Source organism: Lolium rigidum, chromosome 6, assembly GCF_022539505.1.
Source record: "Lolium rigidum isolate FL_2022 chromosome 6, APGP_CSIRO_Lrig_0.1, whole genome shotgun sequence".
In the NCBI taxonomy this organism is placed as follows: domain Eukaryota; kingdom Viridiplantae; phylum Streptophyta; class Magnoliopsida; order Poales; family Poaceae; genus Lolium; species Lolium rigidum.
In genome coordinates this window covers 7,348,983-7,373,450 of record NC_061513.1, presented here as the reverse complement: position 1 = coordinate 7,373,450, position 24,468 = coordinate 7,348,983, and the positions used below count along the sequence as shown (strand labels likewise).

Below are 24,468 nucleotides of genomic sequence, written 5' to 3'. Positions count from 1 at the left end.
GTGTGGTCGGCGAAGGATGCTCTATGAAATGGTCGGATTACTACAAGTCGGGGAAAAAGGAGAAAAAGGCCACCATCGATGAGAAGGAGGTCGCACATCTCAAGGAACAAGTTGCGCAGATCCCGACATTGGTCAAGGAGCAAGTGCGACAACAAGTGCAACATATCATGGAGACCCAACAGCAAGTGGAGGACCAAGTGGGCAACACGCTTAGCTCTATCATCCCTACCTTGGTTGCTGGTCTGGACGCGTGGTATAGGGGAGGAAAAAAAGGGGCCTCCCCCGATTCCCAGTTTCACGAGCAGCAACTCACACAACGTGGAGCCATCGGTGAGTCCGCAGGCGACAACAATGGTGTCTCCGGCGGCGCAAACCTTGGTGGCTCCGGCGGCGCCAACATTGGTGGCTCCGGCGGCGCCAACCTTGGTGGCTCCCGCGACGCCAACCTTGGTGTCTCCCGCGGCGCCATTACTTCAGCTCAATGCACCCGTCGCTGCGGATAATACGCCGCCCGGCACCGCGCCAACAAGTGGCCACTCCATCAGTGGCACGCCCGCTGCCGGCGGTGCCGCGACCTTAGCCGAGCTGGACGCCATCACGGTAACCAACCCTCGTCTCCGATGACTTCCATATCCTTGCCTTTGACTAGCTAGCCATCCCTAACTCCCTACATGTTTTCCACAGGGTGCCGCCACCGACGTCCCATGCACTCTCCTGCATTTTGTGAACGGCGAGTTGATCGATGTTGCCAAGGCCAAAATCGTTCAACCGAGCAACCGCCAGTTACACGGTGTACCAATGGAACCCGACGTGTATAGGATTCAACTGGTTCGGGTGCTTAGTGGCTACGACGACGTGGTACCTCCCTTTCAACCCCATGGTGCCGATGAAGATGAGGTCCTTACCCTCCACCAATGCTTCAATTGGTCCATGGTTTGGCCAAAGAGCCAGATTCGTGGGTGGGAGAGGGACACCACCCCACAGACAGCACCCCAAGACGTGCCGGCGCCAAGCCATGGCAAGACCACCACAACGGTGCCACCATCAGCCGATGAGAACATGCATATGGCACAGGATCCTCACGATGGTCCGGACGAGGACAGCACGTTTTCCAACCTTGACTGCAACATCAATTTTGCGATGGACTATGATCTCATTGGCTAACCCTCTCAAGCTGCCGCCGAGGGGAAAACCTATTGCAACAAGAGGCGCCTATTCTATTTTCAGGAGACGCCTCCAGCTGCCGACTTCACCGAGACTCAGCCGATAGCCAAGGTGAGAAGTGTTATCAGTCCTAACATACTGAAGAAGGCTTGCGAAGAGGAGAATGCAGTCCCAATACATACGAAGCCGAAGGGACGGAAAAGAAAGAAGAAGGACGACAAGTCCGCCAGCCCGGCCGGCACCGATCCGTGCTCAGGACGGGCCACCAGTGCCCAAGGATATGGAGTCGAGGGTGCATGTGTCGGGTGAGCCGATGCTAATTAAAAGATTGTACGATGCTGCACCCGGTCCTATGCGATCTCTGGTGGACGGTGTTTGGCATATGGAGGAGCGGCGTCTCAAGGAGAAAGATAATGGATACTCGGTGTATGTGGCCAAGGTGCCCTCGGGCCATGGCTTTGTCGATAGCGGCTTCGCCCAGAAGATCTTCTTGCGGTATGATGACATCTTCGCCATGTTGAACAGTTATCCGCTGCACTACACCTTCGTTCGCCTATACTCGATCAGTAAGGCGATGCGGATCATTAGAGACAAGACCCCGGGCATCGCGATAGCCGACCCCTTCTACATGCGTGCCGTCCACTTGGCCAGCGCCGGTGACCGGAAAGTGGCGTCTGAGTACCTCAAAGGCTTCTTTCTAGCGAACCATAAGAAGTACAACCTCCTCCTGCCTGTATTTCCCGAGTAAGTCATCCCCTCACCGGTCTTAACACGTGATTTTTTTAGATTTCTATCGTCCTGTTCTTAAACATTATGTGTTCTATACGCAGAGAAAATACCCTCACACTCATCTCCATAACCCCGAAATATTCCATGGCCACATACTTTGATGCGGAGAGTAAGTCAAGCACGTACTACACGAATGTAAAGGTTGTACTTGATGATGCTCTCAATGGCTACGTCAAAGCTAAAGGCATCATGGAGAGGCCAAATCGTAGGTACGGGAAGCACGTGTTCAAGCACATAACAAATTTCCCCTACGTCAAGAAGCCGCCTTCTAGTAAGAAGGATGCCTACTACGACCTCCACCACATGGAGGTGTTCATACGGGACCAGCAGCAGCTTACGCTGCCTGAGCACCTCAGAGAATGGGGCAACGGCTTGTTGCGGATCCGGGACGACAACATCAAGCAAGAGTTCTTTCGCATCCAAGTAGAGTTTTGTGAAATCATCTTTCAAGATGTCATTAGAAGCGCGGGGGAGTTCTATGCCGGCTATCAGCCGTCAAACAGTGACATAGACACAATGCTCCAAATGCAGGGTGACGACTACCGCTCATGGATGTGATTGAAGAAAGGCAGCGGTTTTATCCACGCTCCATCGTCCGTTTAGCCGATTCTTGATGTGTGAGCCTAGTTATGTAGTTGTGAACTAAAGACGAGCTTGTGTTGTAATAAACTTTATCCAACACTTTACTTGCATGTCTGTTTAATTAGTTTTGATGGTTGTTGAACTTTTATGTAATCGATGCTATTAATTACTAGTTCGGCTATGTTTGTTTCATTTTGTTTGCATATGCCATTTAGTTGATATCACTTGGCTCTTTCTTCCATTTTAGTGCCGATGATTAGAATGTTCGGTCAACTATACACTCCGGGGTGACGCCAGTTAGCCTGGTGTGATGGCACAAATATCAATCTCTTGTGCATCCTACCTGGCCTCACTGACGCCATCCCGGAATTTTCATATTTGTTTCGACCAACAATGTATGAGGCCCTCGTCATTCCATTTGCTTTGGTTTTTCAGAATGCCGATGATTAGAATGTTTGGTCACCTATACACTTGGGGGAGGGGCCAGTGAACCTAGTGCGATGACACAAATATCAATCTCTTGTGCATCCTACTTGGTTTCACTTACCCCTTCTCTAAATGTTAATATTTGTTCCGACCAACAAAATATGAGGCATTCCATTTAGTTCATACTAGCTACTTGTCTCTTATTTGAGTTGGCACTTCTTAATTGCATTGGCCTTTCTTCCATTTTAGTGCCGATGATTAAATTTTGTGGTCACTACACTTGGGGGAGGCGTTAGCGAGCCTGGTGCGATGACACAAATATCAATCTCTTGTGCATCCTACTTGGTCTCGCTAACACCTTCCCTAAATGTTAATATTTGTTTGGACCAGCAATGTATGAGGCCCTTGTCATTCCATTTGCTTTGGTATCTCAAAATGCCGATGATTAGAATGTTTGGTCACCTATACACTTGGGGGAGGGGCCAGTGAACCTAGTGTGATGACACAAATATCAATCTCTTGTGCATCCTACTTGGTTTCGCTTACCCCTTCTCTAAATGTTAATATTTGTTCCGACCAACAAAATATGAGGCATTCCATTTAGTTCATAATAGCTACTTGTCTCTTATTTGAGTTGGCACTTCTTAATTGCATTGGCCTTTCTTCCATTTTAGTGCCGATGATTAGAATGTTTGGTCAACTGTACACTCCGGGGTGACGCCAGTGAGCCTGGTGTGATGGCACAAATATCAATATCTTGTGCATCCTACCTGGCCTCACTGACGCCATCCCGGAATGTTAATATTTGTTCCGACCAACAATGTATGAGGCATGCCTTTTTGTTCATACTACTTGGATCGTTTTTGAGTTTGCTCTTATTCGTTGCAAACATCTATGAGCGTGCACTAATGTTTCTTTGGCTTGTTCATATATGTGCAGATATGACATGGTATGTCGTGTACAAGGCCAAGGTTCCCGGAGTCTACAACGACTGGGAGGAGTGTCGGAGACAGGTTCACTGTTTTAGCCGTAACAGCTACAAAGGGTACACCACTAGAGCGGAGGCCGAAGACAGATACGCACGCTATCTGGCGGGAGAGAGGACGGAGCGGAGGAGGAACCGGATGAAGACCACTTTCATCGGAACGGTGCTAGTAGTGAATCTAGCTCTCTTCTATGTGATGGTAGTTTAGATGATCGACCTTGTGTAACCACTAGCTCATTTGTGACTTTGTAACCCCGTAACTTGCATTGTAACCTCGTAACTTCTCTAATGTGAAATCTTGTGAATCATGTGGGGCTAATGTGAAGAACTATGTATGGATAAGCTGTGTTGTTATTTATATGTTGTTATATATCCTGTATTGTGCTATTGTACTGTGATATACAACCTGTATAAATACCTGCCAGGATACAAAAAAAAATCGAAATTGTAGCAGTGGCGCACTAGTGCCCCATCAGTGGCGCACGGCCACTAAATAGCAGTGGCGCACTGCTCTGGATCCAGTGGCGCACTGCCCTGTGATCCCCTCCGAGTCTAGCAATGGCGCACCAGGCAACTCAGCAATGGCGCACGTCCTGGAGACAGCAGTGGCGCACGTCCACACGCGGCAGTGGCGCAACACCTCGCCGAAACAGTGGCGCACCCAATATAGTAGCAGTGGCGCACCTCGGCTATACAGTGGTGGCGCACTGCATCTGACTAACAGTGGCGCACTACTAGCCTGGTTAGCAGTGGCGCACCGCAGGACATGCTAATGGCACACCAGGCAGTGCGCCACTGCTAACCAGGCTAGTAGTGGCGTGATAGCAGTGGCGCACCACTGGTGCGCCACTGATGGGCATAAGTGGTGCGCCACTGATTGCCCTTTTCCTAGTAGTGGTGAATACATAACCGAACTGATACCAGATTATATCATCCATTACAGTACTGAATTAAAGATATTACAGAAGTCTTACATCATAGGCCAACAAGGCCGTAGTTCAACAAACAGCAGCGGAACTTATTTGAGTCCAAAGAGCGGTGGAACCCAAGTCAGGCCTTTACCCTATAGGCGGCTGACTGGGAGAGTGTCCTAGTTCGCGTCTTCGGTGTCGTATTCTTCTTCTCCGTAGTACTCCTCTTCAAAGTCTGGCCAAGTAAATAGCCAGGCCAACAATGCCAATGAGTATGTTTGAATGTACACGCAAACCACCTTAGAGAAAAATAAAGGATATGCAGTATGGCAGTAGCAAGGAACATGCACTACACTAGGGCGACAAGGAGCGAGAGGTGGTTCCTCTCGAGAGTATGACATCTCTTTATCTTTGTTGAAAAAGCATTTCTGTAAACCATTTTATTTGCAGACTAATAGGTAAGGGCGACCCGATTTCCTTTCCGGCCATGTCATATAGCCAACACAAATATTCCAGCTTTCCGCCGCAAGTCCCATGGTACATTCTCTACCAGGCCCGCTGGCAGCACTTTCCCATAACACTTTTATAAAACAAAACTCTTCAGGCTAAGCAACATCCTTCCCGACCGTCCATAACCACGGACACGGCTATTCGAATAGTTTACACTCTGCAGAGGTTGTAAACTTTCCCCAGAAGATCCAGGTACGTATCGTGTGCGTATCATCCCTGCATAACAACATATGCCACGACAAGTACCCAATCGTAGTTTTTCGCCTGCTCGCTTTAGCCTAAGACATGCCGAATGAGTTGTACCTCCCAACACTAGAGTCCGGGATGACGTTTACCTAGGAGTTGCAAAGTCCCCGACATACCCGACCCTCCGGAATGCCATCCAACCTCTTAGGCATCTTTGAATGGGAGCTCATAAGTTGTACCCCGCGTACCAGAACAGGCAAATGGGTTGCGTCTCGTCTCATGAGAAGAACCCCGGTCGAGGAGTCCATGGTCGGACTGCCACTACACTTGCAGGACTCAAACTAAGGCGAGACAAACTACTACGCTACGCCCCGTGCCCACTTTGGGGTAATGTGGTTGCACTGTCTTTCAGTCCGGGTGAGTACTTAGGCGCTAAAGTTTTCGAAAACATTTTATTTTCTCCACTTGCTTCCAGCAAATCTTCCTTCTATAAACATTTTTCCTTTAATAAACTCACACTTGGGCAGGGCTACCCCATTCCTAGGTTTTTAAAAAACTTCCTTTCAGGAAAACATTTTCATAACTATTTTTCCGGGGCTCCCAACCTATAGTCCAATTCTTCTTTGAAAAATGGTGACAAGGATGACAAGGTGATATCCACCATATCACTAATAGAGGTGTGGTCAATAGGCATCAATGAGGGCTGCACCCTGAGGGTGGATAAATAAAACTCCGGTGGTGCTAACCACTGACATAATAAATAATAGACATGCACTTTATAAAACCTGCAATAATGCAAGAGCAAGATATATAGGATCAGAGATGCATCAAGAGGTGGCTTGCCTTGATCAGCAAAGTGTCCATGGTCTTCCTCTTCAAATCCCCAAAAGTCACCTCCTCCTGCGTTTCCGGCGGCGTTCGATTCTATCGTCGCAAAAATAAAAGAAACAAGCCACACCAAATCAACCAACCACTCCAGAATAATTCACACAAAAATTTGAAAAAATACAGTATGTAAAGGTTCACAAATGCAAGCTACTGAAAGTGGTTTCACTAATTTATGGTTTTCAAAACAAAAGTTGTGATTTCTACTAATCCAGAAATGACTCGGGAACCATTTAAATGGTCTAAATCTTTCTGTAAGTCAAAAAAATGCATGCAGCATACCTACAGAAAGCTAACAACATGTAGAACACACATGCACAAGAATCACTTGCATATTAAGTTTTAATTAACCTTGACAAATTAAACAAGACAGAATCCAGAGAACATAAACAGCTAGGCACACCAGTATCAGAGCATCACAAACCAGAGCCAAGCATACCCATGGATAGCTAATACCAAATGTGAGCTAACCCCACTGGTTTGGTATTTTTCTGATTTGTAAATGATTTTACAAAAATCAGATACTGAAAAGGTATACTGTTTCAGTTATTAAATCCTTATAATTAAACTACTTCTCTGAAAAACATTTCCTTTTGCACAAAATTACCCTATAGATATATCTACTAGTAGCACTTGGATTTGCTTAAAAATCATTAGTTTTCAAATTAAAAATCATTTACTGTCTCTCTGGACAAATATTGTTTTGTAAGCCAACATAAATGCAGGAAGCTTCTGCATGCTATACTAGTGCCAAAATGAAGCTATTTACATATACTTCACAGAAAAATTAACCTCATGCAAAAAGGGTTTATAAATCTTACACCATAATTAAAATGCGCAATCAGTAACATTTTAGGTTCTTACTTATTAGAAGATATTCACAACACTAAATCCCATGCATGCAATTTTCTATGGTAGATATTTCATTTGTGAGCTCCTAGGAATTTGAATCAACAAATTTGAATCATCGAGCAATTTACAACATTTGAAAACCTACTGAGCTATTTACTGGAGGGAATTTGTCAGATTTAAACTTTAACTGGGAATGGGCCGGAAGAGAGGTGGTGGCCCAGTTTGGCTGCTGGCTAGCCCAGCAGTGGCAGACGCGTGGGAACCGGCGTTTGAACGCGGCCAGACGTGGAGGGCCACGCTGGCGTGCGGGCCCTGCGGGTTTCGGCATGCAGCCGTTGGATTAGATCCAACGGCCCATGCCTTTTCTTTCACCATGCGATGCGGATGGACGGCGACGGGAAGAACCCTAGCAACTACGGCTCCGTGTGCTCACCTCGGTTGACATAAATCGACGGGGACGGGCGTGTTGAATGCGGCGGAAGGAGAGCTTCCGCGTGGAGGCCGCGACGACGAAAACAGCGCCGATGTTTTCCGGTGGTCGACGGTGACTGGCCGCCGTGCTGTCCGGGAGCACGTCGCCTACGGGCCAACCTGAGGAGCAAGAGGTCGTGCGTTAGAGAGAGAGGGCCAGAGGAGCTTCCAGAGAGCTAGGTTAGAGGAGGAATGGCGACGATCCGCGACGACAACCTTCACCGGAAGCTAGCAGGAGTCGAGCTCGAGCAGGGAGGAGAGAAACTCCTCTCCACTGGGGAGATGAGCTGGTGGTGGGAGGGGGTTCTGGTGGCGAGAGGGTTTGGAGGGAGGAGCACTGGGCCGTTTTATATTATGCCGCGCGGTGCACGGTACACCCTGTCCGGCGAGTGCGAAGCAAGGGGGCGGCAGCGGGGGATTGGCGGAGAAGGGCGGTGGGCTACGTGTAGGCGTGACGGTGCCGCCGTTTGGACGCGAGCGCGCGTCGGTAGCGGCCAGGAGAAGGAGCGGTCGCGTCTGACTGCGTGGTGCTCGACGAAATGACCTGACTGGCATCGGCTTTGGCGTGCACGGAGAGGGAAGAGGCCGGTGGGGAATTTGTATCTGAGGCGCATGAGCACGCTGCCGTGCCCGTCAGCGAGAGGGTGAGGCGGCCACCGTGGCCGTGCACGGTGACCGCCGGTGGCTGTTGCGGCGCGTCTGAGAGGGAGTGAGATGTGCAGGGTCTCGTCGACAGCACGCTGTCTGCCTGTGCACGGGCAGCAGAGAGGAGGGAGCGAGCGGCTGTCTTCATGTGGTGGCCATGGTGGTGAGAGGACGGGAGAGGTGGTCTATGTCGATAGGGAAGGGACATGAGGGAGAAGTAGGGTGTGCAGGTGCTCCAGGTTTGGATGCATCTGGTTGGCATTCAAATGTTGGCAGCAAGTGCTCACCAAGTCCCGGCCTCACCTTCTCTCTTTTCCCTTCTCTCTCACTTGCCCGATGGGGAAATGGACATACATGCACATGTGTGTGTGGAGAGTGGGAGGGGGAAGATGGGGTCGAGTTTGGGATCAGATTTATCCACCATGCTGGTGGGTTGGAGAGTGGATTAGGGAAAGAGAGGGATAGAGAGAGAGATGGTGGTTTGGCAGCATGTGCTTGGAGCTAGCCAAAACCATGCATGCACACACCACCAAGCCTCCCGGCCATCCTCCTCTCTCAAAGCTTCTCTCACTCACACGATGAGGATTAATCATGCAGCACATGTGTGCAGGGTGTGGAGAGTGAGTGAGTTGAGAGAGAGATGGACATGCTAAAAAGAAAAGGAAGAAGAAGAGGGAGGGCAAAATTAATTAGTTCATGGTCTATGTGACCATTTCTCAATTTTGGCACAATTTCAATATTTTGGTATGACTAACCTCTTTTAATTTTTGTGACTTCAAGGGTAGTAGTAAGATGAGAGCAATATTACTGGACTAAAGAATTTTTCCAAACAATTTTTGGTTACGTAGAGAGAAAGAAAGGATGGAAGCAAATAAAGTAAAAAAGGTGATCTTGTAAGATCCACTTATGTAATAGGGGAAGTTCAAGTCCTAAGGTTTTAGTGAGAAAGGGAATTTTAATTTCACAAGCCAAGTAAAAAAAAAAGAGTGACATAGTTTGTGTCATGATTAAATTTAAGTAAAACTATAAATAAAAAGGGTTCAAATGAAGATAGGGATCTTTGGGGTTTACACACCAATGTAATTTTTTTTTCACAAGCACAAACACACACATTCTACAATCAAAAACAAGATCAACTATATGCATGCAAAGTTGGAAACTGAAAAAGTTTTTGTTGGCCCAAAATTTGCATTCCAAAATTTTAAATGAACGTGAAAAAGTTGGGTTGTTACAGTTCTGCCCCCTACATTTTAACGGTCCAGATTTAGAAGATAATGGGTAAAAAATATTTCGCTTAACAGGTACAAAATAAATCCATGTCACGTATATGCTCATATGCTATAAAAAAGTTACGCAACCGAGCTTAGCAGGAAAAAAAAACAATCTCATATGCTAACGTTAGGCGTCCAATTTTTCAGAGAGTGTGTCTTCATCACGTCTTAAAAGCTTTTTTTTTTTGTTGAGAAAATCACGTCTTAATAGCTACATGGCTTAAGTAGCATTGTTTATTTTAAGATACAGCTTCAGTTGGGAATATCCAATTTATCTCGCTGCAGCATATGGATATATTGTGTGTAAACATATTTAAAGTTTTAAAAATAATTTTAAATAACTTTTTACCCATATATCTCGATATTCTATGTTTGTACACAAGTTTTTTGAAAATATAGTATTTTTAGACTACATAAAATATTATTTTTCCACAAAAATTTATGTGCGAACATACACTGTCCGGATGTAAAAGCCAAAATATTATATCAAAAAAAATTGATACTTATTATTAAAAATGTTTATGTATTTTTATATACCTATGAGCTTAATATAAGCACCACTTCCCTCAAGTAGATTCAACAATAAGAGCCTTTGTATGTGTTGGACTAGCGTGTCAAAGGTATTTCCGGTGAAAGGTCCTTGCAATATTCGGTCGCATGCCAGATGTAGATATGCAAGTCTTCTACAAATGATCAATAGGCAATGTTTTCTCCTATTCAGAATATTACATAGTGTTGAACATGAACTCTTAAATAGGAAATACATGGACGTGACATGACAAGTACATGTAGGCTATAGAATAAAATTGGGATGTAGAAAAATATAAAAACGTAAATCTCCTACTTCTAACGTGGAGGACGGAGCGCAAGCGGAGTGGCGGACCCATGCTGGAGACCTTCAATCGTAAGCAGGGTTAGGTCGGGTGACCTTCACGGGAGCGTTTTAACAGCGAGCGGAGAGGCGGGCGGCGGAAAGGACAGGGCGGAGAAGATTTGAAAAGGATGGAAGCGGAGAAGACTTGAATTTGAAATTTTAACTTGTAGGCTAATTTGGTAACTTTTAAATGTATGAGCTGCTTCTATGTAAAAATATGCATCCCAAAGACAGATTATCTCAAACAGGACATGGCGGTATTGTTTTACAAAATACCATTGTAAACCCAATGAAGATATTCGTAAAGTGTTTATTTTACCCATGGAATTTATTAGCATATCATTTACCATGATTATGAAATTGTAGTAATAAATCCGTACACAATTTGTTTATATTCTCGGCTTAGTCAAAGTTAATAGCTAGTCTGTTTAAAAAGAATAAGGGTGAGAAAACATGATGACGTGGAAGGATGTGATTGGTCGAAGAGAGGTGGATGGCTTGCATGTTGAGAGAAATCAACTTAGTGGATTGCTCCTATTTAGATATTATATATAGATACCCCATGAGGATCACCATAATAAAAATGAAATAAAATGTTAGGGTTCTACAAATTTCTACATGGTATCAGAGCGGTTAGCCTCGCGGCGTTGATCCTAGGTCCTACCACCACTTTCACCCCATCAAAATCATAGATTAGATCAGTTCTTAGTTTAGATTAGATTCAAATTTCGAATTTCTAAATTCCACAGATTAGATCCGATTTAGCTAATAAAATCCCTAATTTTTTTGAGATGTCACAACCTCCTCCGGTGAAAATTGGTGCTGAAGGCGGCGCTCCATCAACCCAACGCATCACGTCATCATCGTCTCCAGAAGCACCACACCTAGCCAACACACGCGACAGCGACCAGTCCTGCATCTGCCGCACACCACCACCGCGGCTCCAGGAACCGGCCTCTCACAGCATCTACATCGACTTCAGTGCACGTGCCCATCTACGCCGACTTCTGGAATGTCGTCATGCCGCCAGATAGCACATGGCCGGCGGCCTGCCGGCCTATATCGGCCAACAGGGCCAGGCTCATCTATGTATCCGCCTTCAACATGTGCATTAGCGGCTCTCGCGATCTTCGCGGGAGTGCTGGACCCTGGTCCGATCCATGAGACCCCCACGCGCTGCCGATCACTTCCGACTGCTGCAGACCCGACGCACCAGACGGCAGACGCCAGCGCCAACGCCACCGGCCGGCCGAGCCTGCTCCAGCCACGTACGGCACATAACGGGAACGTACCTGTACATACATGTACATCAAATATGCACACATACGTGCATGTGGACTCCAGCCTGGTGCACACGCGGGCGGACACACCTCCAGCTACACGTCGTCGGTCCAGGCATTAACATCGTCGACGGCGATCCCACTGATCGTCTACACAGCAGCGGCACCGGAGCTGCACCGACACGGCAAGCGCCCTACGTCGACCTGCGCGCATGTACCTGACATCACCGAGCCGAGCCACGATGTCAGTTGTACAACTACAACATGCTACGAGTCAAGATCTTCGTCGAGTACATACACAAGACGCGATATCACCATCCACATGCCAGGTCGGTGTGGATTTATTGCCGACTTCTCACGGGAAATACGATATCAACATCATCGTCGCCGCGAGGGACGCCTCAAAGCCACACACCGTCGACACACCTTTTGCTCCAACATCGCCGAAACATCATCGCCAAGGTCTACCTCACCGTGGTCATCATCGACATCATCGTCAACACACTGCCGCCGCCACACAACATCGTTAAGGTTGCAAGTGGGATGGGCCTGCCTCCAGGTCCCGCCTCCCATCCCGACAGGAGAGCCAATTCAGTCTGTCGGTGGTATCCTGTTTAACCCTGGCGGGATTAACGCTTCCATCCCAGTAATCCCATTTATAGCCTCTGCCATAAGATAGGAAAGAGCAATCTCTTGCGGAAGAAGCGCGCTGGCGTGCCGCTGCCTGACTCTCCTAGTCTGGCGCGCCAGCCTAGGAATTAACGTGATGGATTAGTCAGCAGGTCCCACAGGACCCATCTATCCCATCACCCTAAATCCTGCTAATCCCGCCAGTCCCGACGGACCGCAAACGCGGGGGGTGGGATATCCCGTGACCGCGCCGTTTGAAACGTTAAACATCGTCCACATGATGGACACACAAGATAAAACTACGACGCCCTCTCAATTTACAACTACAAGGCACGACGATGGCATGACCCCGTCCATGACATCGACGACGGTATTGACCGTGTTCGACGGCTAAGACTGCACCGACACACCACAATCGCACACATGGTTCTGTCAAAACTGTGTGTGCTTGGTGGGCTTCCTCTAGTCCTGGCAAAACTGATGGTCTCACCTACGACCCCGTCCTCTGACATCTGCAAGACGCCCCGGACGGTACCTTTAGAAGGTGCAAAACGTCGGCCATGACAGCAGCACCGTCCAAAAAAAAACCACGCAATTTTTTGCGCCTCCGGCAAAAGCGGCTACACCACCTACGACGACTACATCATCGACCACGACTACCTGAACCACGGCTACATCATGTTCGGCTACCTCGACAAAGACATGGCGAAAACGTCTACAGCTACACATCGGCAACAACTCCCGTCGATAACGTCCACGTCGTCACTTACGTCCATGACACTCCCGCTGTGACTGCGGGAGGGAAGCGAAGGCACCAGAAGGGGACGCCGATGATTACAAGGAGGAGAAGAGGACATAAGCGCGGGACTTCAAATCCAATCGCAATCGTCTGCTTCACTCCCGCTCCGACTGAGGGGGGATGTTAGAATACATATACGTGTACGCGTTAGAGATAGACTAGGATTGTATATATCTTCTTGTACTTCAAGTCTCTCCCCTCCTTGTACTTCTATATATATACCCCATGAGGATCACTGGAATAAAAACGAAACAAAATATTAGGGTTCTACAAATTTCTACACACCGTACTATTAAGTATTAAGTATGCTTCTTTAGTTTTTTTTCTCTATCTAGAAGTGGAATGGAATAACCCGGTTAAAGGGTAATGATCATACGTCTGTAATACCTACATTGTATGTCATATAATAGGTCTTATTCTTCTGCCCTTTCTAGGTAGTCAATGGGACGAACCACCCTCCGAGGCGCCTATGCTTAGAATTGTTTCGTGCTTATTTTGATGACCTTATGGGTATATAATACAAGGGAGGTACTTGTAGTACAAGGCAGGAAGACTAGAGTTCTAGACAATCACATATACATACTCTAACATTTATCTATCCTCGGTCGTAGTGGAAGTGAAGCGAGCGACTGCAACTAGATTTAAAGTTTTGCCCTTCATGTTTTCTCAGCCTTGTCATCATCAATGCCCTATTTTGGTGTCTTATCTTTCCTCCCGTAGTCACAGCACGATTATAATGCGCGAAAATGATGATGAAGACGTTGTTGATTGGAATTGTTGCCGATATGTAGCTATAGCCATTGTCGTTGATGTCGATGTAGCCGAACATGATGTCGACGTGATGAATTTAGTAGTCGTCCTCAGTTAGTAGCATTCGCCTGAGACACAAAAAAGTTACGCGCTTTTCATTTCTAAGGTAAACAAACTGACCACGTTGCTAGATTCAGGATAAAGGTCACACGGAGGTTGAGATTTGCAAAGTAGTTTACCAATTTTCATATAGATCATCCTCCTCCGAGTCCATGGTTGTGGAGCCTAGTGCGCGTATTGTCTCGCTCAAACTACCTACTGAACTGCAACATAAAAAATAATATTTTCTTCGCTTCATTTCAAGTTCACAAGACTGATAAAGGAAAAAATGCCCCCCAGTGCAATATGCATGGCATGGGTGCTGAATGAAAAAAAAAAATCCATGAGATACTGATTTGTGTGTTCAGGTCAAGGGAGAAAAAAACATAAGCCGGCCTATTTGGTGGCATGAGTTCATTCCTCCTTTTTTTTGTAATCTTGTGCTTACAGCTGAGGTGGTGATGGACCAACTCATTCTGTTCTACCAACACAACGTGTGGGTTAGAATTGAATTTACAGCAAACAGCCCATTCACCATCCATTTATCAAGCAAAAGCAAATCCAGAATCTCCATATGGCAACGGCTTCAACATTGTTCAACATCACCAGATGAACCCTGCCGCTCTACATGTTCCAATACACTTCACATTGCCCCTTTTCTGCTCCAAGGAAGAAATCACCTATCGGTGCAGTAGAATGCGACTCAGCCTTCACACCACAGCTCATCATTCCTAGTTAGGAATGAAAGCTTATTGTGCTCTCAGCGGAAAGTTTGTACAGATTCAAGCCCGAGGACTTCTGCCACCACAATCCTTGCTGGCGACTCAAGGTTGATGCAGGACGTTCCAGAGTTCTCCGGCGGGAAGGTTCTCTCCATGTTCCCTCCAGAGTCTCCTGGCGTGTTGGCCACTGTGTGCAATTCTGGGCTGCGTGTGCATCAAAATTAAGAGGACTTGTTGGGAACAGATGGTGTCGTGAAATTTTCTTTTCTTCTGGGGTCTCATTTGTGAAGGCGGCATGTAACTGATTTTCACTGTTTTTATCCACAAGCTCGTCCCTAGTTGGCTTCTTATGGCCTTAAAAAAATAGAGCAAATCCCCAACAAAGTTTCTGGCGCTGGCCACGGCCAGACACCTTACCTTTTAAGAAACCTAAATGCAACCTAAGAAAAGATTTCAGGCCAGCCTTATTGTACAAGGTGTTCAGTGAATCTACCATTTTGTTTTAGATTTATAGTCAATCCGTTCTGCTAGAGAATGTTGTAGAATGTTGTTTGTAAGCTGTACTCTTAACGCCTTTCTTTGGCAGCTTCCAGTCTACCAGTGTACAGTCTTTCTTTGACGGTGTCTAATACTGTGCAATTGACACAATTTCTGCATGTGTTAAAGTTAATACATATTTGATGTCTCCTTTGTAAGAAAGAAGCCTATTAAGTTCTTCTCAACCTCCTAATTAATACTACCTCCGTCCCAAGGAATAAGACGCACGTGTATTCCAAGGCGAACTTTAACCATAAAAATTGAGCAACAAAATTTTGGTTATACTATATGTAATTAGTACCGTTGGATTCGTACTGAAAAACACTTTCTAATGATGTTAATTTCATACAAACAATATTTATAAAGTTGAAGTAATTCTTAGTCAAACGAAAAGCACGTAAAACGAGGGCGCCTTATTCCTTGAATCGGAGGTAGTACATATATTGGACATACATCAGGCTACTAAATCAATACTTTACATATGACATATTGTTGGACAAGATAACATATGTGCAACCGTAGACGTTTTGCATGAGTGGACTCTCTAAGAAATGCAAAACAGAACAGGTGTACTGTAAAAATAACTACAAAATATTAGTTTGTCAGGGTAAATACCTCGACCATATGAATTCATCTTCTACTTGTAGTCCAAGGGAGCGCAATAGTGTAGGGCAGTGCTGAATTGTCAAATATTCTACGCTGCTAAGTTCTTCCATTTGCTGTAAGGAAGATGACATGCATACGCACGCCCAGATTTCGAGTTCCTTGAGATGGGTGAGCTCTCCTAACCATGGAGGCAGCAAGATCAAGCTTCTGCAAGAGAACAAACGTAGCGACCGTAGCTGTGTGAGTTTCCTAATGTTCGCATTCAATTTCATTAGCGTCGGGTCTGCTATCTCAAGTTCCCGAAGAGATCTGAGTTCACCCAACCATTTGGGCTGTTCTGACTGACCATTGACTCCAAAGGTTACGGATTCAAGGGAGGAAAAAACCTTCATGATATCTGGTGAGCTGGTCAGATCACTGCAATTGGCAATAGTTAAACCAGTAAGGACAGGTTGGTGGTGAAGCAATCTCCATTGGTGCAGGGGCACGTTGCAGTGCTGAACCTGCATATAAGTTACCGCACTAGAAGAGGATGAAGAACCATTATGCCTCAAAGGTTCTCCCCATGATGACATCACATTATCACTATTTGAAATAAACAAAGACACAACTCTAGGTGGATGTGGCCGCATCTTCAAGTTCGGGCAGTCACTTATTCTCAAGATCTGAAGGTTGGGGAACATGAGCTCGTTCGCACCATCCTCTCCACTCGAAGATGTCGTGTTCCACTCCTCCAAACTCGCCATGCCGTTGAGAACTATCTTTTGTAGATTTGGCAGCTGGCCGAGTGGTGGTAGGTTGTTACATTTGGGCAAATTCCACATTGTAATACTCACAAGGTTAGGCAGATGATATCTGATACTCATTAGCCAGGCTGGAAAGCTGACACTATCATAACCGCGTACCACAAAATGCTTTAATGTGGTTGGTGGCACTAACTCTTGCAACACGTACAGATCTTCCATGAACCTCTTGGGATACTCTTGCAACATGTACACATCTTCCATGAACCTCTTGTGACACTCGCTCCACTCCAAATATAACTCTTTCATTCTCTGTTTTTCTATCAATTGAATACCCTTCACCTCTGATATGGTTCTCAGTTTTTCGAGACTGCTAATTCTCACTCCATCTGGATTCGCATGCTCAAGCTCCACAAGAGAACTGCCAGATCCGCAATCATTAGCGTGCACTACATATAGTGGCAAATGGGCACTTAGTTGCCTGGACGTTTTCAAAAAAAGGCATCCAATCACATTTAGAACCTTGAGATTACCAAGTTTAACCATACTTTCTGGAAGCTCATAAAGATGGAGGCAGTGCGACAAGTTTAGTGTGTGTAGCTTCCTCAGGCTGCCAATACATTCCGGCAAAGTCCAACCAAAATCATGGCAGGACAAGTCCAAATGCTCTAGATTGGAGATGGTACAGATACACTTAATGAATCCATCCACTGCTGAGCCATATAGAGAATTCATGCACCCTGACAGATTCAAATACCGAAGTTCTTTAAGATTGCTGATGACTTCTGGTAGATCTCTGGGACACGGGTTACTCAGTCGCGGACGTGATAAATTCAAATGTTGGAGTTTGGTAAGGCCACACAAAACATCCGGTATTCCATCAACTTGATAGCAGTGTGACAAATTCAGATTAACCAACTCTTTGAGATCCGCAAATGATCTTGGGAGTCTTCCACGTATGCTTGAACAATATGACAAATCAAGATGCATAAGGTTTACCATTTTACCAATTGACTCTGGTATTGCTGAGATATTGGAAGAGCCTCTCAGGTTAAGGTAATTTAATTTTAAGAGCTTTGTAATACACTTTGGAAACATCCCGTTTTCAATTCGTGGAGCATTGAGATACCTCAACTGCTTCAATTGCTCAACTGAATCTGGAAACTTCTTTATTGAACATTCACTTAAATCCAAGACACGCAAGTACTTCGCTGATAAAAAAGCAGCATCACACAGTTCACTTTTGCCACAGTCCACAAAACGTATCGCCCTTATTTTTATAGGAGAAATTGCAGTTAACTTCAACGACTTTCTGGAATCTGTAAGCAATGCATAGCGGCAGCTGCCACCCTCCATATTTTTCTGTTTGGAAGCATCCAGAATTTCATCCACCATGATTGATCTTGCGAGGTGATGTACCAAGTCATGCATAGTGAACAATATGACATCTTTGTCGTGCAACCCACCGATCTGCAGAAAAAAATTCATATTATATATTTAATTAATACTCCCTCTATTAAAAATCATAAATGTATTTTGACTTCCAAAATACAAGATTTTACTGTTAATTTCTTTAAAATATTTGTTAGAAAAGTCGGGTTTTTGAAAGTTCAGGGTCTAATATGCCACTGTTTATACCTCAAAGCTCAAGTCATGCAAATGGTTTATGATTCACAGTCAACATTTTGAAAATACTATGATAAAAAAAGTTAGTGGTCAAAAACATACCCGCGGCGTATAATTTTTTCAAACATATGTTATTTTTATGAAAATGATGCACTATGTGTGTTGCAACAACAAGATGTTGGAGAAATAAATAAAGAATTCAATTGCAGAGGTATGGAGAGGTATGGAGAACGCACCGAAGGTGATTGTGAACGTTGAAGGAAGGACATCGACAAAAGATGATTGATGTAGTTCTCACTAAGCTGCCTGGTGGACAGTATGGTATCCGGCTCGATGAAATCAAGCGAAATCCATTGGTATATTAGATCATCTTTAACAATATTATGACCTTTTGGAAAGATTGCACAATAAGCAAAACATAACTTCAAGTATGGATGCATACTGCTATAACTTAGCTTTAGAGATGAAAGAACATGAGACGAGGAAGATGCATCTTCTGGAGCAGATCCGTTCCAGACACCACTATCTCTAATTGATGCCCATTCATCTGACTTCATGGATTGTAACATGTATCCAAGGGATTGAGCTGCTAAAGCCACACCTCCACACTTTTTTGCAATATCCCTTCCTATTATCTCCAACAACTCTTTGTCCGGTCTAGTTTCAAATGAACTCTTTTGTTTTATGATTTCCCAGCACATTTCATTTGTCAAGGGTTCTACCTCATAAGAATCTCTGGTGCGAAGTTTCACTGCAATTCGTTGATCACGGGTCGTTACTACTACGACCACTTTTCCAGCATTTCCAACTGTTAGCATAGCCTTCAAATCCTCTAGTTGAGATGGATCCCTCTCCCATAAGTCATCTAAAACAATAAGAATATCTTTATGTATGAGTATTCTTCCAAGGCGATTATGTATCATCTGCCTTTGAGTCAGTTGGCTTTGTTCATCTGATACTTGTGATATTATAGAGTTACCAATTTCATTCAAATCAAACTTCTGGGACACATAAACCCACACTCGAGAGTAGTCTTTGAATTGGTTATCACTGAAAACCAACTTTGCCAATGTTGTTTTCCCAACGCCTCCAATACCATGTATGGGAACAATGGTGATCTGTTCCGGGATTCTCACAGATAAAATAGCTAGCATTTTTCGTTTGTCTACAGTCCTCCCAATGATAAGTGTCTCTTCCATAACCGATGATGTTTCCCGTACATCACTAACTTGCCTCACACTAGAGCTCCCGTCTGGCATTAAACTGAAATTTTGATGTTGTTTAGTGATGTTCTCAAGTTGCCCTCTCATTATGCTCATCTTATTAGCCATGACAATCTTAGGAACAAACTGAAGACAGCGGGATATGACTGGAATCTGTGAGAGATTAATTTTATTTGTTAGTTATTAAAGCAACTATGGTTGCTATTCATCTCACATGGAAAAAGAAACATTTTAACTCCAATGAAGAACTGGGAATGCCAAACATATGCAAGCTATTTATATTGCTTAATATGACGGCAAATTTTATTTGGTTTAGCTATTCCCTACATAATTATGTACATACCTTTTGTCCAGCCTGTACTTCAGTGTTGGTTTCGAAGTCATTAACCATGTCTGAGATGTCATACATGGCCTTCTTGAGCCGCTCCAGCCAAAGGCGAACCGCCGCGTCATCGATCGACCGCTTCTCGGCGTCCTTGAGCACCGCCTCCACGGACTCCAGCGTGCTCCTCATCTCCTCCATGTCTTTCTTAAAGTTCTTCTGCATCTTAATACTACTTCCGATGGTGGAACTCAGCTCTTGGACGACTATCTTGATAACGGCAGAGGCAAGCATGCTCCCGAATGCGGCCATGGCTGCTGCTGGCGTGCGCTTGTTGGTCAAAGATGTGGGAATGTGGAACCGAGCAGTATGGATGCACGGAGGTTCTGAAGTAGGCATAGATATTGGAGTCTGAGTGACACAAACAGATAAGATAGGAAGCCCTATGTTCGGGAGCTAAGGCAAATTTCTCACCTGTAAAGAACTCACTTGTATTGGGCACCAAAGAAACGTCTTTAATGTTCCCTAAAAAAAAGTACTACCTCTGTCTATTTTTAGATGTAAAAAATTTATCTAAATTCCAATGTATCTAGACATTTTTTAGGCATAGATACATCTAAATTTAGACGAACCACTGGATATCTATTAACGGACGGAGGGAGTATGTGATTTAGTTTCTTGTAAACAAGCCAGTTGGGTCATCTTCCTAATCTGTTTTGGATCAAGAACAGTATCAAAGCTTAGGTGAACTCATAGCCTCTGTGCAAAACACACATCAACGAGGAACCTTATGGAAGAGACGAACTTACCCTGGTCCCTGAGCGGTCGCGAAGCGCCTCACCAGCAGCACGCAGAGGCCACCGAAGACGGGAAGGTCGGGAGCACCTGGATGGGACCTAACCCTCCGCCTAGCAGGAGGAGGCGGTGAAAACCCCGGACTCCGCACATCCAGCGGCGGCGGATGGCGAGATCCTGGTGATGGGACTGACAGTACCCAGATCAATATTGGGAAGAACTCTGAATATTTTTGGTCTTTACGGGGGGATTTAAGGAAGGGGTGTGCTTTGAACCAACACTGAAGTACCGGATTACGTAAGCAAAACACAAGCCACGTAAAGGGTAATGAACTGATCTAAGGTGGAGATTAAAACTACGATCTAAAGGCAATGAACTGACCTGTTTACAGCATTTCTCACCTCGTCCTCCACGCCGGTCCTCCTGAGCCCGTGCGGCGGTACCGAAGTCATGGAACATGGAATTGTCGCGATTCGCGTTGTTTCTTCGGTGGCATCACCACCCGCATGGCCGCATCTCCCCATTGCTTCGGTTTTGCAGGAGGATGTTTTGATCCACTCTGATCAGTGGCAGGATCAGAATAATCCCTGAGAAAGAACTCTGTCCAGATCGTCAAGCTGGGTGCCTTTGATACCCCTAGACCTTTTGGCATGCATCCGGAGAGACCAAAATGGCTTATTTTTTCCCGACTTCCCGCCGTGTTGTATAAACTTGTTTTTAAAAGCACCCATGAACCTTAGGAAGAACCCTAAAGGCACCTGATTTTTTAGACCCCAAAGGACCAGGGCAATTGAAAGAAACACTAACCAAATCCAACAAGATTCGCTGGAGACAAACCTCCACATGTCATTTGACAATGCTAGGAGCATGGCCGATATGAGGGATAGACGGTAGGACCTTATTCAATCTTTAAGGAGTCGCCACCGCCACGTCTTCCTAGTAAAACAAAAACTCTAAACATACCGAGAAAAACATCAAAAAGCGAAACCCTCCCACCGACAAGTACCGAAATGTACTAGCCTCCATAGCCCTAAGGCCACAGGATGCTTGGTAGATCGGGTGGTGCCATCGACGGCAGGTAGGAAGCCCTATAGGTCTGGGTTGACGGGAAGATCTTTTTTTCTTAGGGGAACCCGCAGATGATCATGTGTAGGATGATTCTGCGGTAAGCATTCTTTAGGCCTTTCCGCTGAGTATAGAGCCCAAAAGCTCAACCTCAGTTGAATGGGGCGCTCCTATGCGCCGACCCGTCCGGCAGCTACGTGCTACCGCACACCTAGGCGTCCCGCGCGGCGGTCTATGAGCCGCGGCCCAACAAGACAAGTAGGTATTTTTCGGGAAAATATGCTACATGACACCGTTATTTTTGGGCATTTGTTAAAGCACCGCCCGATTGTGTCTTTAGAAGGTATCATTATAATTATGTGGCACATTTGCCAGAACACAACACCTGGCTGAAAACGGAAAGTTTGGCACTTTATCTTTAACAAAAACCAGTCATCCAAAGAAAAAGTGCGAAACTTTCCATTTCCTTTCTTAAAGTCTGAATATTTTCGAAAATAAATGAACATTTTTTCACAATGTGAACATTTTCATAACGTGAATACCTTTTATATTTGAGCAATTTTAAAAAATATGAATTTTTGAAATTTAATATATTTTTTAGATTGTATAATTTTTAATTAGAATTTTTTAAGTAAACATTTTTAAATGTAAACATATTTTGAGATTTTAGCATTTTCAAAAATTAAAAACATTTTTTAAAAATCTAAATATTTTCGAATATGAACATTTTCAAAAATCTCAATAATTTTAGAATTCATTTTTAAAAAAATATTAACATTTTTATCTAAAAAGAAACAGAAAAGGAAACCAAGAAAAGGGAATGGAAAACATGAAAAAAAAAACCACAAACTGGGTCGACCAGGCCGGTCCATACCGCAGTATTGGCTGCAGAAGACATCGAGAATCGGCCCTAGCTAGAGACATATCACTAACAGCCGACCTCAATGCCATATATATACGTGCAGTTCGTGTGCCCTAGCCACAGCGACAATCCATATGTGACAAAGCCCCCACGGATCGACGGATCAACGTGATCGCACCAAGCAATGGCTGCAGAAGACATCGAGAACCCCGGTTCCTCTGACGGCGACGACGGAAACCCTAACAAGCACGCAAAGTCTGCGGCGGTGAAGCCCTGCCAGTTGCCCACCCAGTTTCGCAGGCACCCTGGCAAGACTTGTGTCGCGGGCCTGGGCATGGCGATTGCCATCGTCGTTTACATAGCCTCCGCGTTTCTCTTCGATACAAACTACGATTCTCCGAGCCATCCCACGCGCGCTGCCGGGGTCGCCGTGGGGATCATTGGTGTTGTTTCTGCAGGCTGTCTGATGGTTATTTTCTTCGCCATATGCGATCATATATCCTATCTTCGAACAGCATATGCCATGCCTTCTCGTTTTCTAGGCCTCTTGCTCGATCAACCCGTATTCAAGGAGATTTATTATTAATTTGTGTGTCTCAAGAAGAAGCGCGTACATCTACGCGGTGAATGCCTATCCTCTTGAACTTGTGGATTCTACCATATCGATCCATAGGTCAGCATAGTTTGATTGGCCATTGTTCTTTGTATACGGCCTCAAATTTTGCTCTCTTTGCAAGTACTATTATCTCCGTCTATAAACAGATGTCCGTAGTTTGTTTAAATGTTGATGTATATAGCATCTAGATACATTCAGAGATAGACAAATGTCAGACGTCTATTTATAGATGGGACGGAGGTAGTATATAAGAAACTGGTTGCTCCGTAGCATCTATACCTAGCGGTGATAATTTTCCTTGGCAATGTCTATTGTCTAATATTGTGACGCGGGATACAGACTCTTGCATGGTCACGCCATGTTCTTCCTAGGTCATCCCAATCCTCTCGCCTCCTTCCCTCATGTCGCACCGCAAACAAGTCCGCACACTGCTCACATATGCCCTACACGCGCGACATCGCGGTTTGCCCGAGCAGCCTCCGTCCTCCACCGCATATCCAACAGATCCCACACCTTATTTTGCTTGCACCGTGCTGATGCTGCTGCCAAGGGTGACTGACGGTGCTTCGAAAGTAGGCATGTGCAACTATCACGTTAATCTTGTTAGTTAATATCCTTGATAGACTCCAAGTATTGGCATTGTACCCGCGCTATACACCCGCAGCCGCTCGGCTCGCATGTTGTGCGCCCCGACAACCATGTTTGCCGCCCCGTCTCTTCCACAGACATAATGTATGTCAGGCAATCTCAACCGTTCACTATGATACTCAGCACAAGAATTATATATATTTTTCCTTGCGCAAGTTGTTCCTCTCCTCCGGTCCATCTGCTCATGGGTTAAAAAATCAAAATTAGAAAATATTTAGATTTTAAAATGTTGCATTTGGAAAAAAATTAAAGTATTCAAATTTTATAAAATTTTCAAATTTAAGAAATATTCAAAACTTAAAAACGTTTAGATTTATAAACGAAAAATAAAATAAACAGAACATGAAGAAAAGAAACTTGATAACAGGAAAATGTTCACATTTTAAAAGTTCAGTTTTGAAAAATATTCAGATTTTAAAATATTCAAAAATGGTCAAATTTAAGACATTCAAATTTTAAAATGGTCATGATTGGAAAATGTTCAAATTTAAAATAAAAAGAAACAAAACAAAACAGGAAAAAAAAAAGCAAAAGATCAACGGAAAAAAAAACCAAAAGAACCTAACAAAACCGGATTAAATCAGGACACCACGG

General features: G+C 44.9%; 2 protein-coding genes across 2 annotated transcripts in view; one reads left to right on the top strand and one right to left on the bottom strand.

Annotated features, from left to right (window-relative positions):
• Window positions 1-7,065, top strand: part of LOC124662115 — a 30,845-nt gene extending 23,780 nt beyond the window's left edge. The window contains exons 3-7 of the mRNA XM_047199999.1: window positions 1,175-1,275; window positions 1,421-1,908; window positions 1,995-2,376; window positions 6,960-6,970; window positions 7,053-7,065. Of these exons, the coding sequence (XP_047055955.1) occupies window positions 1,175-1,275; window positions 1,421-1,908; window positions 1,995-2,376; window positions 6,960-6,970; window positions 7,053-7,065 (995 nt within the window). The remainder of the gene's footprint in view (window positions 1-1,174; window positions 1,276-1,420; window positions 1,909-1,994; window positions 2,377-6,959; window positions 6,971-7,052) is intronic.
• A 7,804-nt stretch (window positions 7,066-14,869) lies between these two features.
• LOC124662114 (disease resistance protein RGA2-like) lies at window positions 14,870-20,200 on the bottom strand. The gene is made up of 5 exons (XM_047199998.1): window positions 19,910-20,200; window positions 18,580-19,719; window positions 16,367-18,187; window positions 15,984-16,228; window positions 14,870-15,035 (listed from the first exon to the last, which is right to left on the bottom strand). The coding sequence occupies exons 1-5, from the start codon at window positions 20,198-20,200 to the stop codon at window positions 14,870-14,872; spliced, it is 3,663 nt and encodes a 1,220-aa protein (XP_047055954.1).
• Window positions 20,201-24,468: the final 4,268 nt, after the last annotated feature.

Coding starts and splice junctions, on each gene's coding strand:
- LOC124662114 (XM_047199998.1), bottom strand. CDS start 20,200: ATGGCCGCATTCGGGAGCATGCTTGCCTCTGCCGTTATCAAGATAGTC. Junction 16,229..16,366: donor TGACCAGCTCACCAGATATC/ATGAAGGTTTTT, acceptor TTGAATGCGAAC/ATTAGGAAACTCACACAGCT. Junction 15,036..15,983: donor GATGAATTCATATGGTCGAG/GTATTTACCCTG, acceptor ATGCACACGCAG/CCCAGAATTGCACACAGTGG.